Source organism: Gymnoscopelus braueri, assembly GCF_963280865.1.
Source record: "Gymnoscopelus braueri genome assembly, chromosome: 2".
Classification (NCBI taxonomy): Eukaryota; Metazoa; Chordata; class Actinopteri; order Myctophiformes; family Myctophidae; genus Gymnoscopelus; species Gymnoscopelus braueri.
Window position 1 is genome coordinate 29,227,557 of NC_137604.1, and position 16,012 is coordinate 29,243,568.

Below are 16,012 nucleotides of genomic sequence, written 5' to 3' on the forward strand. Positions count from 1 at the left end.
CCTCTGGCTCCCTAGGCGGGCTCACTAACCACTCAGCTATGGCCGCAGTACTGACTGAGCCATTGGATAGACAGAATTGGATTTCATGTGTGGTAAGTTATCATACAGCATGGGTTGCTTATTATATACATACAAGCTCATAAAGCGTCACATTGTAGATCGGCTGTATGTGGTTACTGTAGGTGTTGTATTAATAATTACATATGCAAAGTAACAAGTAACTAAAGCTGTCATATGCTGTAATTGTAGTAGAGTAGGAGTAACACAAATGGAAAGTAAAGTAAAAGTACCTCAAAATTTTACTGTGCTTTGTAAGCACTTGTATTGGTACTTGAGTAAATGTACATGTACACTTTTCAGCACCATTGAGGAGCCAATGACTGACAGGCTAGGTATCACCAGGTGCACTAATTGCTAGAGTACAGAGGGACATGGGTTGATATTAATGGTATTAACTCAAAATGTATATATCACACAGCTTAGATTTTTTGATTCAATTTTTATTCATTTTGAGCAAAACTTAAAAAGAAAACTACACACCAGTTTTTGTCAACATGCCAACACACTCTCCAATCCACTACCTCACAAAACAATGATGGCTTCATATGATGTCAACCACATGCACAATAATCATCATCAACAACAGCAACATGATCAACAACAACAACTTCATTGTTCCACACAATCTTCCCTGGTAACATCTTCATCGTAGTAGTAGCGCTAATGAATGGAAAGAGTGCCTCTGTGAAAGTGTGTGTGAAGGTGTGTATGTGTGTGTTAGTATTAAGATCATAGAATGACAGTTTCCCTCCGTTCCAGTCCAGATTGACCCTGATCCTATGGGGAACCTGCTTCCATGAGAGATTTGTTTTTGACCCTGGTGAGCAGGCCATTGAGTATGAACCTGAGTTTATTCTCCAGTATGGACCTCCTCCAGTTCCCTTCCTCTGAAAAGACTCTGCTAACACACCCATTGACCAGTATTTACTGTCTCCCACGTCAACATCCCAGCTGTGGGTCCCTGATTTAAAGCCCTCAGAACCCAGGACAATGTTCAAGTGGTCAAACCTCTCTGGGTTGTCAGGAAGCCACTGCCTTTCAAGGCTCACAATGGTCAGATCATCAGACAGGACGTGTCCTGGTTTGGCAGTGTTGGGGTCCAGAATGACAGGAGCGTAGGAGACAATGTCCTTCATCTTGTCCCACACTCTGAAGATCAGATTGCCCAGATGTTTGGCCACATCTATCAGTGCACCTGAGACCAGGTGTGGGTCCTGCAGCGTGAACTGAAGTCTTTCCATTGTGATCTTGTAGTTCTGTAGGAATGAGCTGTGTTCAGCTCTCAGATCCTCCTCTATGGCTGCGATTGTGTATGCAAGGGCTGATATGTCTTTGTTCAGTCGCTCATTCTTCTCCTGCATCAGCTGACACTTCTGCTCCTCTTCCTCTCCCAGTGCAGTGATTCTAGCCTCCTCTTCCTCTTGTAGAAACTGATGCAGCTTTTCAAACTGTTCCTTGATCCTACTCTTTGTGAACTGGGCCTGGCCCCTAATGTATTCTACTGTTGGCGCACATTTACTCCTAACGTCATTACATACCTTCAGTTTCATCTTCAAAGGCTTCAGTGATTTCTGGACTTTCTTCTTGTGTTCCAGTGCAACTTCATCAATGGGTCTGAAACTATGGTTGGTGTGTTTTTCTGAAGGAAGACACACAACGCACACTGGCTGTTGACATTCCAGGCAGAAGAGCTTGAGTTTCTCTGCATGCAGATTGCAGAGAACATCAGACCCTGATGAGGTTCTCCGGCGTTTTGAAGGTTGTTTTGAAGCTCTCTGATGTCTCTCCTTTATGACGGCCTCACACAAGTTCTTCAGAGCCCGGTTACAGGGTGGATCATCCATTGAAGATATTTTCGTACAAACTGGACATTCCTTTACTTTCTTCTCTCTCCACCATTTGTCTAGACAGGCTTTACAGAGGCTATGGCTGCATAACAGGACAACAGGATCTTTAAAGATGTCAAGACACACAGGACAGGAAATCATATCCATTGCGTCTCTCGGTGATGCTACAAACGCTGTGATCAAGATAGGAAATCTCCCTGTTGTCAGTGTGAGTGTGAAGCAGGGCGTTCGTAAAAAAGAGAATTCGCTCTCAATTAACCTCCTCTGGGTAAATAAAGGTAAAAAATCAAAGTTTTAAAAAAAGATACAATGTTCCCTGAAGATGGCTTTCACAGTGAATCCCCGTTCTTGTTCAAATGCATTCATCTAACAGAGTCAGCAGCAGTCTGGGTCAGTGTCAGTATTCCTAGTAGCTGTGGAAAAACAGTACTGTATGTCCTCTCTCACTGGAAGTTGTGTTTGGACTGAACTGAAGGTGAAGCTTTTATGGTAAGGTCCGGTAAGGGGCAGAGCTTTGACATGCAAATCACTCTCTCCTTCACACACACACACGCACACGCACACGCATACGCACACGCACACGTACACGCACGCGCACACACACAGACACGTCTAGGCGTGTCAACAGCCATTGTATGGTTAATGAAATCACCTTAGCCACACCCAAGCTTTTGATTGATTGATTGATTGAATACTTTATTAACTGTTTGCAAATTGTACAGATCTACGGTTTACAATGATTGTTAAAAGGATAACACAAAAAGCCCTATAGGGGCTTGTTTCCATTGTGGTCTGCTGATTCCGTGTTTTAAAGACCACAACTTAAAAGTTAAAGTGAAATTGTAAGTTCTGCGTCCGAAACACATACTCATTACATACTACTACACAGTCTGCTATTTTCAGCCTACTGTTTAGTATCTCTTAAACAGTAAGGCTTCACTTTGCATAGATATAGTGTGTTAGTATGCGATTTCGGATGCAGCCCTGAATTTAGTATGCATCTCATGTTCTATTTACAGCAGTAGCTATGCTAAGCTTTCGGAAATACAAAAAAGTTATTTGGCATACTAAATAGTATGAAAGTATGTGATTTGGGATGCAGCCCTGAATTTAGTATGTATCTCACATACTATTTTATAGCTATTAAGCTTTCGGACATCCTAAAAAGTAATTTGGCACACTAAATAGTATGTTAGTATATGATTTTGGATGCAGCAATGGTCTTCTTGCACAATATACAATATACATCACCGCCAACTAGTTGACTACCTTTTTTTTAAGAAAGTTGAATGATTTGGTCCAAAGTTTTTTGCTTACACCAATTAATTACATTTTTGTCATCATTCCTCCAAATATTCTATCAATATTACGTAAATGTCATTCCCTGTAAGATCTATTTGGCAAATCATTTATTACAATATGTCATGCTTACAGAAAATACATTAAACGAGACAGAACCTTGATGCCAAATATGCTTATAAATATTTATGCTCAATATATTTACAGTATGCTCAATAAATATATCTATTCAATCCAAGAGTTGTCTGACTGAAATACAGTTCAGTACAGTATATTATAATATGATATACATATTAACCACTTTAACACTGGCATACCTATTTTAAACTGTAGATTGTTTTTTGGGTTGTTTGTTTGTTTGCTGTTTTTTTTAAATAGCCAATCTACAACTCACAATTCAACTCCAAAGTATTTCCAATGCAGTTCTTTGTTAAATCTCTGAATTGTTTCTACCCCGTTTTAGCAACATTTATGAATTTAGATACTGTATCACCAGATGTTTTGGTGATGATGATTGATGGTTGATGATGATTGATGATTGATGATTGATGATTGATGATTGATGAATACAGGAGTGATTAAACTTATACTTAAGCTGTGGAATAATTGATAAGTAGATTAAAGGGCCATTCACACTGATCACTTTAAAAATAACGATATGTCATTCACCATTGTATTTTTTTTATAGTTGGTGTGAACTCTGCCATCCTCTAGACTTAGAACGAATTTTAAAACTATTAGTGCAGCGGCTAAAAGCAATATTTTGGGAGAATCGTTCACTTGGTGATACAAGCGTGAAACTTGGTACAGATCATCTTTAGAGGTCATTTATCGATTTTTTTAATCGAGCCACTTGAAAATCAAAGATGGCGGCCATTTTTCAAGATGGCCGACATCTTAGTGGGCAGTTAAGTGATATGATGGTTTATTTGGTGATACAAGCATGAAAATTGGCATGAGCAGTCTCTGTGGGTCACTTGACAATAGGCCACCCACAGCTACTTGAAATTTCAAGATGGCGGCCATTTTTCAAGATGGCCAACACTTTAGTGGAGCAATTAAGTTATATAATGGTTTATTTGGTGATACAAGCATGAACATTGGCATGAGCAGTCTCTGTGGGTCACTTGACAATAGGCCACCCACAGCTACTTGAAATTTCAAGATGGCGGCCATTTTTCAAGATGGCCAACACTTTAGTGGAGCAATTAAGTTATATAATGGTTTATTTGGTGATACAAGCATTAAATTTGGCATGAGCAGTCTCTAAGGGTTGCTTGACAAGAAAACACTCCCAGCCACTTTACATTTCTATTTTCAAGATGGCCGCCCCCTGGATCCGCAAAAGATACATTTTCTCATAGAAATTTATGTTTTTTTTTCATTAAGGACGATTATACGATTATTATTATTATGCTAAAGAACAACTTTTAACACATCACAATATAGTTGTGTTGATTTGTTGATCATAGATAGATTAGATAAGAGTGAATATCTGCACTACCAGGGCACACTGGTGATATATCACTGCTGTTAAACTCAGAGTGGGGTTCAATGTCAGCTAATTGAAAGTTGGTATCCCAAATGCTGTCTAATTTACCCCAAAACAGTTAGATAGCCGCACCTGAATTGACAGGTTGTGCCAGCACGGGAGAGCCGAGCCAAGGTTAATGGGGTTTTAGTTAACCGGATGGTGTACAGATCGCTCAGGATTTAAATGGCATTGGATGAACGATCGAACTAAGTGTAGGGTTAAGGCACGAACTTAGTTGTATCCCATACATCAAAGTGCTTGGTAAAAGGTGGTAAAAGGATAAACCCTCGGCCTCTGCCTATGCTGCAGACATGGCAGAAGCCATCATAACAGTTGTGAAAACTAACTGGGACAGATGTTTAATTTGTCAGCAGGTCACCAAGGAAAAACTCATTCAGCCGAGTTTATTCAACAGAGAGCACGATCGTACTGGTTATGATACCATTGCAAGAAATGTTCCATTATTTCATAAGATCAATGCTCTGCCTATCTTACTTAGTCCAACCCGACTAGATGAAGGTGATGGCATAGAAAGCACATTGACAAGAAACAGAGCAAAATATAATTCAAGCTGTAAACTTAGGTTCAACAACACAGAGCTGGAAAGGGCCCAAAAGAGAGCATCTACATCTGCTGAAGACACTGAAGATACCAAAGATATCCATGTCAAGAGGCCAAGAAGATCTAATGTATGACCGGTCCAGCGATGTCACAACTGTGAACGAGGCCAGGCTTGATCTCTTTGCCAGAAAGCAAAGACAATATGACTTGATCCCACCAACTCAAGCAGCACTCAAAGAGCATGCCAAACATGCTTCTTATGAGGCTGGATACGTGTGGGGACAGGCATTGAAGCGACATCCACAAATGCCGAGCCCATCTGACTGGGGATGGGTGGAACAGGACGAGAAGTGGAAAGTCTTCTGGACTCCACTTCCACCTATTGCGGAGAGTTGTTGGGAGTTGACCAAATGTGGGTGCTCCAAGGCATGTACTGGAAGGTGTAACTGCTTCAGATATGGACTCAGTTTCACATGCCTATGTAGTTGCCCCTGCTAGAACCTATTTGCATGTTTATTTTGCCAGAGTTATTCCCTGTTGTCCTCTGTGTTTTCAAGTGGAGGCCTATGGCTCGGCTTCCCCTCGTCACATCGACGCATCATGTTTTACTTTTTATCTAGTCTATTACTGTGTAATTTTCAGTTGTTACTTTGTAACATTGCTTCCACTGCCTTCCACTGCCATATCTAACAGTGAAGCACATTTTCAGTTTAGTTCCTTAGTATCGTTTGTCATGGTTCCGTGGCTATTGCCATTCAGTATTAGCCATTACTCATAATTTTGGAGCACTGTCCGTTCAGCACCACAACTGTGCTTATCAGCACCACAACTGTGCTAATTTATTCATCTTATTTTTTGTATCCCCACCCCTTAGTATTTATTTGACACATGTAATGGCTGTTAGTTTTAAAAAAATCACACCCTGTGTGAAGTGGGCGGTGTCTTGCTAGCTAATCACAATATTGAATGGAGTCAACCAATCATGTACAAAAGATAAATACATTTATTGAAACACTCTTTATGATGGACGAAACCATAACTTGAAAAAAACAAATTTATGTTTTTTTTCAAGTTATGGTTTCTTATATAGGGCTATGCACATGTGTCATGTGACACTGGCCAATCACAGTCTTGAATAGATTGTGATTGGCCAATCACGGTGCAGGATAATTGTACACATTTCCAAACCTCACTTATAGGGGCGGTTTCACAGCGCAGGATATTTGTACATTTTTCCAAACCTCACTTATAGGGGCGGTTTCACCGCCCAAAAACAATATATATATATATATATATATATATATATCCTCCCTTGTGACTGTTACCTTGTCGTGGTAAGGGAGCTTGTTTAGGCCTACCTCAGTGAACCCTGAGAGCTATGCCGGTGGGAGGCAACTCCTGACAGGTCTTACCAAACTGGACAGGTCGTGGGCAAGGAGTCAGACAAAACACAGTCAAACAACCTCTCTTGACAGAGCTTTTTGAGGAACCCAATACATTTCTATGAGAAAAGGTATCATTTAAAGATTGACATCTTGAAATTTCAAGTGGCTGTGGGCGGTTTCCTTTTGAGACGGCTCATGGCAATTTTCATGCTTGTATCACCAACTAAATGATTTCTTAAGCTTAACTAGTCCACTAAGGTGGTGGCCATCTTGAAAAATGGCCGCCATCTTGACATTTCAAGTAGCTGTGGGTGGCTTATTGTCAAGTGACCCACAGAGACTGCTCATGCCAATTTTCATGCTTGTATCACCAAATGAACCATTATATAACTTAAATGCTCCACTAAAGTGTTGGCCATCTTGAAAAATGGCCGCCATCTTGAAATTTCAAGTAGCTGTGGGTGGCCTATTGTCAAGTGACCCACAGAGACTGCTCATGCCAATTTTCATGCTTGTATCACCAAATAAACTATCATATCACTTAACTGCCCACTAAGGTATCGGCCATCTTGAAAAATGGCCGCCATCTTGGATTTTTGAGTGGCTCGATTAAAAAAGTCAAAGAGTTGACCTAAAGGAATGTTCATGCCAATTTTCACGCTTGTATCACAAAGTGAACGATTGTTCCTACTATCTGCTCTACTATATATTTTTATAGTTATAGTGCTCAGTATGAATGGCCCTTAAATCAGTGGTTCTCAACCTGTCAGGGGTCCCCACATGATTTTGGAGGGATCCAGATGAGAGTAAAGTGACAATTTAAGGATTTTTTTTTAATACCTAAAAAAAAGAAGAAAAATAAATGAAATAAAAAAATATCATTACTGCGTCAAAAGTAATCAACAAACTATACTAATTTATAAAACTGACCAAACATTGGCCAAATTGTCAAATAATATAAGAAAGCAGCAAAACTTTGGAAAATAGCTGATCTACAAGCTCACAACGCCTTGTAACACGAGGCGTTGTGATCTTGATCGGCTATTTTCACAATATTATCTGTGGAACCAAGTCAAACTAAATGTAATGCTATAACTCCCACAATTCCAAGTGCTTGTCAGGGTGGGGGGTCCCCAGTTCAAATATGATTATTTTTGGGAGTTGCGACCTGAAAAGGTTGAAAACCACTGGATTAAACGACCATTGGCAATCTTTACAATAGTGCCCATAAAATACTATAGCTACGTACACATCAGTTTTAGTGAAAGATTGCATGCCAACCCACTACCATGCTTTAAAACGATGGCTTCATATAATCTTTCTATTATATACTAGAGGTCCGGCCGCCCTACGGGCGGCCGGCCCGCTAGCCGTGCACAGGGCCCTATTATTAGGCCTACGTCGTCTCCCCTCCCCCCCCCCACACCGCACACGTTCGGTCGCATCGCCGTCTTTGTCTGTTGTTTTTGCATAAACATGGATGGTGGCTTGTTTCTCGTGCACAATCTGGCAACACTGAATGTAGTCCAGGCTGTTGGTTGGCTAGTAGTGGTCACGTGACAACAACACACACACACACACACACATGTCGCACAGACGCACACACATTAAAAGCCTCGACTTTTTCTTCACGGCGCTCGTGACTCAAAATTAGGTGTTTTTGTTTGTGTGTTACGCACTGGATTGGAACAATTTTTGCAATGTTATTCTTCACAGACTCAAAGAAAGGTAGGCCATAAGATTGTTTTGTTGTTGTTGCTGGCTGGGTGACGATCATAGTGGAAGGATGTCTGTGCGGAGATTTAACCTGTGGTGCTTACACACACACACACACACACAGTAAACTGTGGAAACACTCCAGACTTTTTTTTCGCACACACGCGCATATACGCACACACGCACTTTTAGATCCAGTCCTATTTTAAAGGCTGCGTATGCGGGACTCGCGTATCCGCGCGCCTGGTGTAGCCGCTATCATTGATATAAATTGGATCTAAACAAACGCGCTGTACGCGCCACGCATACGCGCGCTTTGAAAAGTCTGGTGTAGATCGTAGGTTGTGTTTGGGATGTACATGGCACGTGAATGACGGACATATTAGCGTGAGTGTGGTGTGATAAAGTGAAAGCAACGGCGTGGTTCGAACAGAAAGGTAAGCAAGAGGGGGAGAGGGAGGGGGGGGGGTGAAGCGAAGGACGTGCTTCTGTTGTTGTTGTTGTGGCGATGCAGAGAGATTGAACCTGCGCTGTTTGGTTTTATGCTTTATCCAACATGACAGCCATGTCAACAAACAACCAATGTCATTTACAACTAAACGTTGCTCTCAAGAATGTTTTGGAAAACATTTGAAGTGAGAAATAGACGATGCAATGACCGAAAAGTGATTCTATTTGATCCACTGCACTTTCTTGTTCATCTTCGCCTCGGAAAACAAATGAGGAAATAAAAAAAAAGTCGCCCCAAAACACAGTCGCCCCCCAGTCTTTATACTGGCGATTTGCCTGTAATACCGCCGGATTTGGCCCGGGGCGACTGTGTTTTGGGGCGATTTTTTTTTCATTGTGTCATTTGTTTTCCGAGGCTAACTTGTTCGCCCAGCCCAATACTTATGGAATACTTTCATTGCCGTAAGCAAGGAAATACTTGGTTTTGTTGTTACTTTTGGGTAAATGTATTGATGTATTTATTAAGTAGCCGTGTAATAAGCGGGATAATGGTGGTTAATCGCCCTGAAGGGCTTTAAATGTGAATAATGACTACGTCCCCATGCATTATCCCTTACATACTTTTGCGAGGGAAGACGGCTGATTTCAATGGCCGCCGCTTCGTGTTGTTTCGGCTTTGGCCGTCAGCGTTCGGTTGTGCTGACGGTAAATGGTGCGAAGGTGTTTCCCCGTCCGGTGTGGTCGTAATGTGGTGAGTAGAATTAATTATGTTGCGAGGTGGAAAATGTGTAGTGAGCAATGAGAAGTACCCTACGCCACCCGTAAATTCAGCGCGCACGTTGTGGCTGGTGTTGTGGTGACATGACATAATGTAGTTGTTGTGTTTAGTCGAAATCAATGCTGTGGGTATGGCGTCAGCGGCGAGAGGTCCAAATGCATGCAGTGGGTGTGGCGTCAGCGGCGGAAGTAGCTTTCTCCTTTATATAGGTAGATAGTCACAATTTGGAGAATTACTGCATGAGTTTAACAAAAGAATCAGTATTAAGCTAATAGTGTTTTGCTTTAACAGAACTGAACAACTGAACTCAAATTTCACAAGAGATAGATGTTTATTTGAATTGAACATATTTCATCATTACAGTTTTCTTTACAGATCTTAGCCCCATTACCTCTCACTCCGCTATACAGCTCCGACATTCATGCATAATGGTACAGTGATTCTGTAGTTTATAAGGAAATATGAGACAAATTACACTTAATTGAGCGTATTTACAATAAAGCTAATGAAATACATGCTAATCTTCCTTTAGACTCTCATCATGTTGATGCACTGCAAATTGTATGATTAAATTATTTACAAAATACAAAATAACTACACACCAGTTTTAGTCAAAGATTACATGCCAACACACTCTACAATAACATGCTATAATCGTGAAAGTCCACTACCTCTCTATAAAACAATGATGGCTTCATATCATTGTTCTATAGTCTAGTCATGTCATCATAAACAACATCATTGTTCGAGGCAATGACCTTCCCTGGTAACATTTTCAAAGTAGCAATAGCGCTAATGAATGGAAAGACAGTCTCGGTGAAAGTGTGTGTGAAGGTGTGTATGTGTGTGTTAGTATCAGGATCAGAGAAGGACAGTTTCCCTCTGTTGCAGTCCAGATGAACTCTGATCCTACGAGGCATCTGCTTCCATAAGAGTTTAGTGCATGACCCTGGTGAGGCCATTGCGGATGAATCTGAGTTTATTTTCCAGAAGGGACCCCCTCGGGTGCCCTTCCTCTGAAAAGACTCTGCTAACACACCCAATGACCAGTGTTTACTGTCTCCAACCTCAACATCCCAGCTATGGGTCCCTGAGTTAAAGCCCTCAGACCCCAGGACAATTTGCAAGTGGTCAAACCTCTCTGGGTTGTCAGGAAGCCACTGCCTTTCAATGCTCACACTGGTCAGATCATCAGACAGGACGTGTCCTGGTTTAGCAGTGTTGGGGTCCAGAATGACAGGAGTGTAGGAGACAATGTCCTTCATCTTGTCCCAGACTCTGAAGGTCAGGTTGCCCAGATGTTTGGCCACATCTATCAGTGCTCCTGAGACCAGCTGTGGGTCCTGAAGTGTGAACTGGACTATTTCCATTGTGATCTTGTAGTTCTGTCGGAATGAGCTGTGTTCAGTTTTCATCTCCTCCTCTATGGCTTCAATTGTGTATGCAAGGGTTGATATGTCTTTGTTCAGACCCTCAATCTTCTCCTTCATCAGCTGACTCTTCTGTTCCTCTTCCTCTGTCAGTGCAGTGATGCTAGCCTCCTCTTCCTCTTGAAGAAACTGATGGAGCTTTTTAAACTGTTCCTTAATCCTACTTTTTGTGTGCCGGGCCTGGCCCCTAATGTATTCTGCTGTTTGCGCATATTTACTCCTAACAGCATTAAATACCTTCAGTTTCTTCTGTAAACGCTTCAGTGATTTCTGGACTTCCTCCTTGTAGTCCAGTGCAACTTCATCGATGGGTCTGAAACTGTGGTTGGTGTGTTTTTCTGAATGAAGACACACAACGCACACTGGCTGTTTACATAGCAGGCAGAAGAGCTTGAGTTTCTCAGTGTGCAGATTGCAGAGAACCTCAGACCCTGATGAAGTTCTTGGACGTTTTGGTGAAGGTCTCTGATGTCTCTTCTGTATGAAGGCCTCACACAAGTTCTTCAGAGCCCGGTTACAGGGTGGATTATCCATTGAAGATATTTTCTTACAAACTGGACATTCCTTAATTTGCTTCTCTCTCCACCATCTGTGCAGACAGCCTTTGCAGAAGCTGTGGCTGCATAACAGCACAACAGGATCTTTAAAGATCTCACGACACACGGCACAGGAAAAATCCTCTTCTGACAGAGACAACTGAGAAGCCATTACGTCTCTCAGTACAACTACGATCACTCTAATCAAAACAGGAAATCAGCCAGTTAGTACTGGTAACACTCCCTTCTCCCAATAGAATGTTCCCTGAAGTTGACTTTCACAGTGAATCCTGGTTCTTGTTAAAGTCCATTTATCTGACAGAGTCAGCAGCAGTCTGGGTCAGTATTCCCTCCTGTATATTGTAGCTGTGGAAAGACAGTCTGTCCTCTCTCACATGGAAGGTGGAAGCTGTGAGTGTTTTGGTCTGAACTCTGAACTGAAGGTGGAACTTTTATTGTCTCAGATGAGTCTGGTAAGGGGCGGAGCTTTGGCATGCAAATCTCTCTCTCTCTCTCTCACACACACACACACACACACACACACACACACACACACACACACACACACGTCTGGGCGTGCCTGTGTGTCTATTTCAGTATCAATACTGAAAGTATCCAAGACAAGTATCAACACTGATACAGATACTACAAATCAATCAATCAATCAATCATTCATTTTGTGATAAAAGCAATTGGGAACAAAACTGGATACTACCCCAACAGCCATTTGATGGTTAATTAAATCACTTCAGCCTCCCCCAAGCTGCTGATTCCATGTTTTAAAGACCACAACTTAAAAGTTAGTGAAAAGTGTGTTATTACATTGAAAGCTTTGCGTCCGAAACCACTTACTACTACATACTACACAGTATGCTATTTTCAGCCGACTGTTTAGTATACTAAACCAGTGGTTCTCAACCTGTGGGGGATCCCCAGATGACAGTGAAGTCACGATTTAAGAACTTTTAAGACCTTTTTAATACCTCAAGAAAGAAAAGAAAAAAGACCATTACTGCATAAAAAGTAATCAACAAACACTATAAAAAACTGGTCAAACATTGGCCAAATTGTTAAATAATATAAGAAAGAGGAAAACATTTTGAAAATAGCCGATCTACAAGCTCACAACGCCTCGCATTGCAAGGCGTTGTGAGCTTGTAGATCTGCTATTTTCACAATATTTATCTGTGGAACCGAGTCAAACTAAATGTAATGCCTCAACTCCTAATTCCAAGTGCTTGTCAGGGTGGGGGGTCCGCAGTTAAAATATGATTATTTGGGGGGGTCGCGGCCTGAAAAGGTTGAGAACCACTGTACTATAGGGTTTCACTTCGGACGTACTACATAGTAGCTACTAAGCTTTCGGACCTACTATAAAGTAATTTGTCATACTAAATAGTATGTTAGTATGTGATTTTGGACGCAGTCCTGAATTTATAGTATGTATGTATCTCACGTATTATTTAGCAATTACTAAGCTTTCGGACATCCTAAGAAGTTATTTGGCATTCTAAATAGTATGTTAGTATATGATTTTGGATGCAGCAATGGTCTTCTTGCACAATATACAATATACATCACAGCCAACTAGTTGACTACCTTTTTTTTAAGAAAGTTGAATTATTTGGTCCAAAGTTTTTTGCTTACACCAATTAATTACATTTTTGTCATCATTCCTCCAAATATTCTATCAATATTGAATTAAACGTAAATGTCATTCCCTGTAAGATCTATTTGGCAAATCATTTATTATAATATGTCATGCTTACAGAAAATACATTAAATGAGACAGAACCTTGATGCCAAATATGCTTATAAATATTTATGCTCTATATATTTATGCTCAATAAATATATCTATTCAATCCAAGAGTTGTCTGACTGAAATACAGTTCAGTATAGTACAGTACAGTATATTATAATATGATATACATATTAACCACTTTAACACTGGCATACCTATTTTAAACTGTAGATTATTTTTTGGGTTGTTTGTTTGTTTGCTGTTTTTTTTAATAAATAGCCAATCTACAACTCACAATGCAACTCCAAAGTATTTCCAATGCAGTTCTTTGTTAAAACTCTGAATTGTTTCTACCCCGTTTTAGCAACATTTATGAATTTAGATACTGTATCACCAGATGTTTTGGTGATGATGATTGATGGTTGATGATGATTGATGATTGATGATTGATGATTGATGAATACAGGAGTGATTAAACTTATACTTAAGCTGTGGAATAATTGATAAGTAGATTAAAGGGCCATTCACACTGATCACTTTAACAATAACGATATGTCGTTCACCATTGTATTTTTTTTTATAGTTGGTGTGAACTCTGCCATACTCTAGACTTAGAACGATTTTTAAAACTATATTGTTATAGTTATAGTGCTCAGTATGAATGGCCCTTAAATCAGTGGTTCTCAACCTGTCAGGGGTCCCCACATGATTTTGGAGGGATCCAGAGGAGAGTAAAGTGACAATTTAAGGATTTTTTTTAATACCTAAAAAAAAGAAGAAAAATAAATGAAATAAAAAAATATCATTACTGCGTCAAAAGTAATCAACAAACTATACTAATTTATAAAAACTGACCAAACATTGGCCAAAGTGTCAAATAATATAAGAAAGCAGCAAAACTTTGGAAAATAGCTGATCTACAAGCTCACAACGCCTTGTAACACGAGGCGTTGTGATCTTGATCGGCTATTTTCACATTATTATCTGTGGAACCAAGTCAAACTAAATGTAATGCTATAACTCCCACAATTCCAAGTGCTTGTCAGGGTGGGGGGTCCCCAGTTCAAATATGATTATTTTTGGGAGTTGCGACCTGAAAAGGTTGAAAACCACTGGATTAAACGACCATTGGCAATCTTTACAATAGTGCCCATAAAATACTATAGCTACGTACACATCAGTTTTAGTGAAAGATTGCATGCCAACCCGAAGCGAAGGACGTGCTTCTGTTGTTGTTGTTGTGGCGATGCAGAGAGATTGAACCTGCGCTGTTTGGTTTTATGCTTTATCCAACATGACAGCCATGTCAACAAACAACCAATGTCATTTACAACTAAACGTTGCTCTCAAGAATGTTTTGGAAAACATTTGAAGTGAGAAATAGACGATGCAATGACCGAAAAGTGATTCTATTTGATCCACTGCACTTTCTTGTTCATCTTCGCCTCGGAAAACAAATGAGGAAATGAAAAAAAAGTCGCCCCAAAACACAGTCGCCCCCCAGTCTATATACTGGCGATTTGCCTGTAATACCGCCGGATTTGGCCCGGGGCGACTGTGTTTTGGGGCGATTTTTTTTTCATTGTGTCATTTGTTTTCCGAGGCTAACTTGTTCGCCCAGCCCAATACTTATGGAATACTTTCATTGCCGTAAGCAAGGAAGTACTTGGTTTTGTTGTTACTTTTGGGTAATTGTATTGATGTATTTATTAAGTAGCCGTGTAATAAGCGGGATAATGGTGGTTAATCGCCCTGAAGGGCTTTAAATGTGAATAATGACTACGTCCCCATGCATTATCCCTTACATACTTTTGCGAGGGAAGACGGCTGATTTCAATGGCCGCCGCTTCGTGTTGTTTCGGCTTTGGCCGTCAGCGTTCGGTTGTGCTGACGGTAAATGGTGCGAAGGTGTTTCCCCGTCCGGTGTGGTCGTAATGTGGTGAGTAGAATTAATTATGTTGCGAGGTGGAAAATGTGTAGTGAGCAATGAGAAGTACCCTACGCCACCCGTAAATTCAGCGCGCACGTTGTGGCTGGTGTTGTGGTGACATGACATAATGTAGTTGTTGTGTTTAGTCGAAATCAATGCTGTGGGTATGGCGTCAGCGGCGAGAGGTCCAAATGCATGCAGTGGGTGTGGCGTCAGCGGCGGAAGTAGCTTTCTCCTTTATATAGGTAGATAGTCACAATTTGGAGAATTACTGCATGAGTTTAACAAAAGAATCAGTATTAAGCTAATAGTGTTTTGCTTTAACAGAACTGAACAACTGAACTCAAATTTCACAAGAGATAGATGTTTATTTGAATTGAACATATTTCATCATTACAGTTTTCTTTACAGATCTTAGCCCCATTACCTCTCACTCCGCTATACAGCTCCGACATTCATGCATAATGGTACAGTGATTCTGTAGTTTATAAGGAAATATGAGACCAATTACACTTAATTGAGCGTATTTACAATAAAGCTAATGAAATACATGCTAATCTTCCTTTAGACTCTCATCATGTTGATGCACTGCAAATTGTATGATTAAATTATTTACAAAATACAAAATAACTACACACCAGTTTTAGTCAAAGATTACATGCCAACACACTCTACAATAACATGCTATAATCGTGAAAGTCCACTACCTCTCTATAAAACAATGATGGCTTCATATCATTGTT

At 40.5% G+C, this 16,012-nt stretch overlaps 1 protein-coding gene across 1 annotated transcript; it reads right to left on the bottom strand.

Moving 5' to 3' along the window:
• Positions 1–611: 611 nt before the first annotated feature.
• On the bottom strand, positions 612–11,768 carry LOC308105982 (E3 ubiquitin-protein ligase TRIM35-like; the record flags this gene model as incomplete). Its single annotated transcript, XM_080456967.1, has 2 exons — positions 612–1,699; positions 10,424–11,768. 2 exons carry the CDS (start codon positions 11,766–11,768, stop codon positions 612–614), a joined length of 2,433 nt encoding a protein of 810 aa, XP_080313093.1.
• Between the last annotated feature and the right edge of the window lie 4,244 nt (positions 11,769–16,012).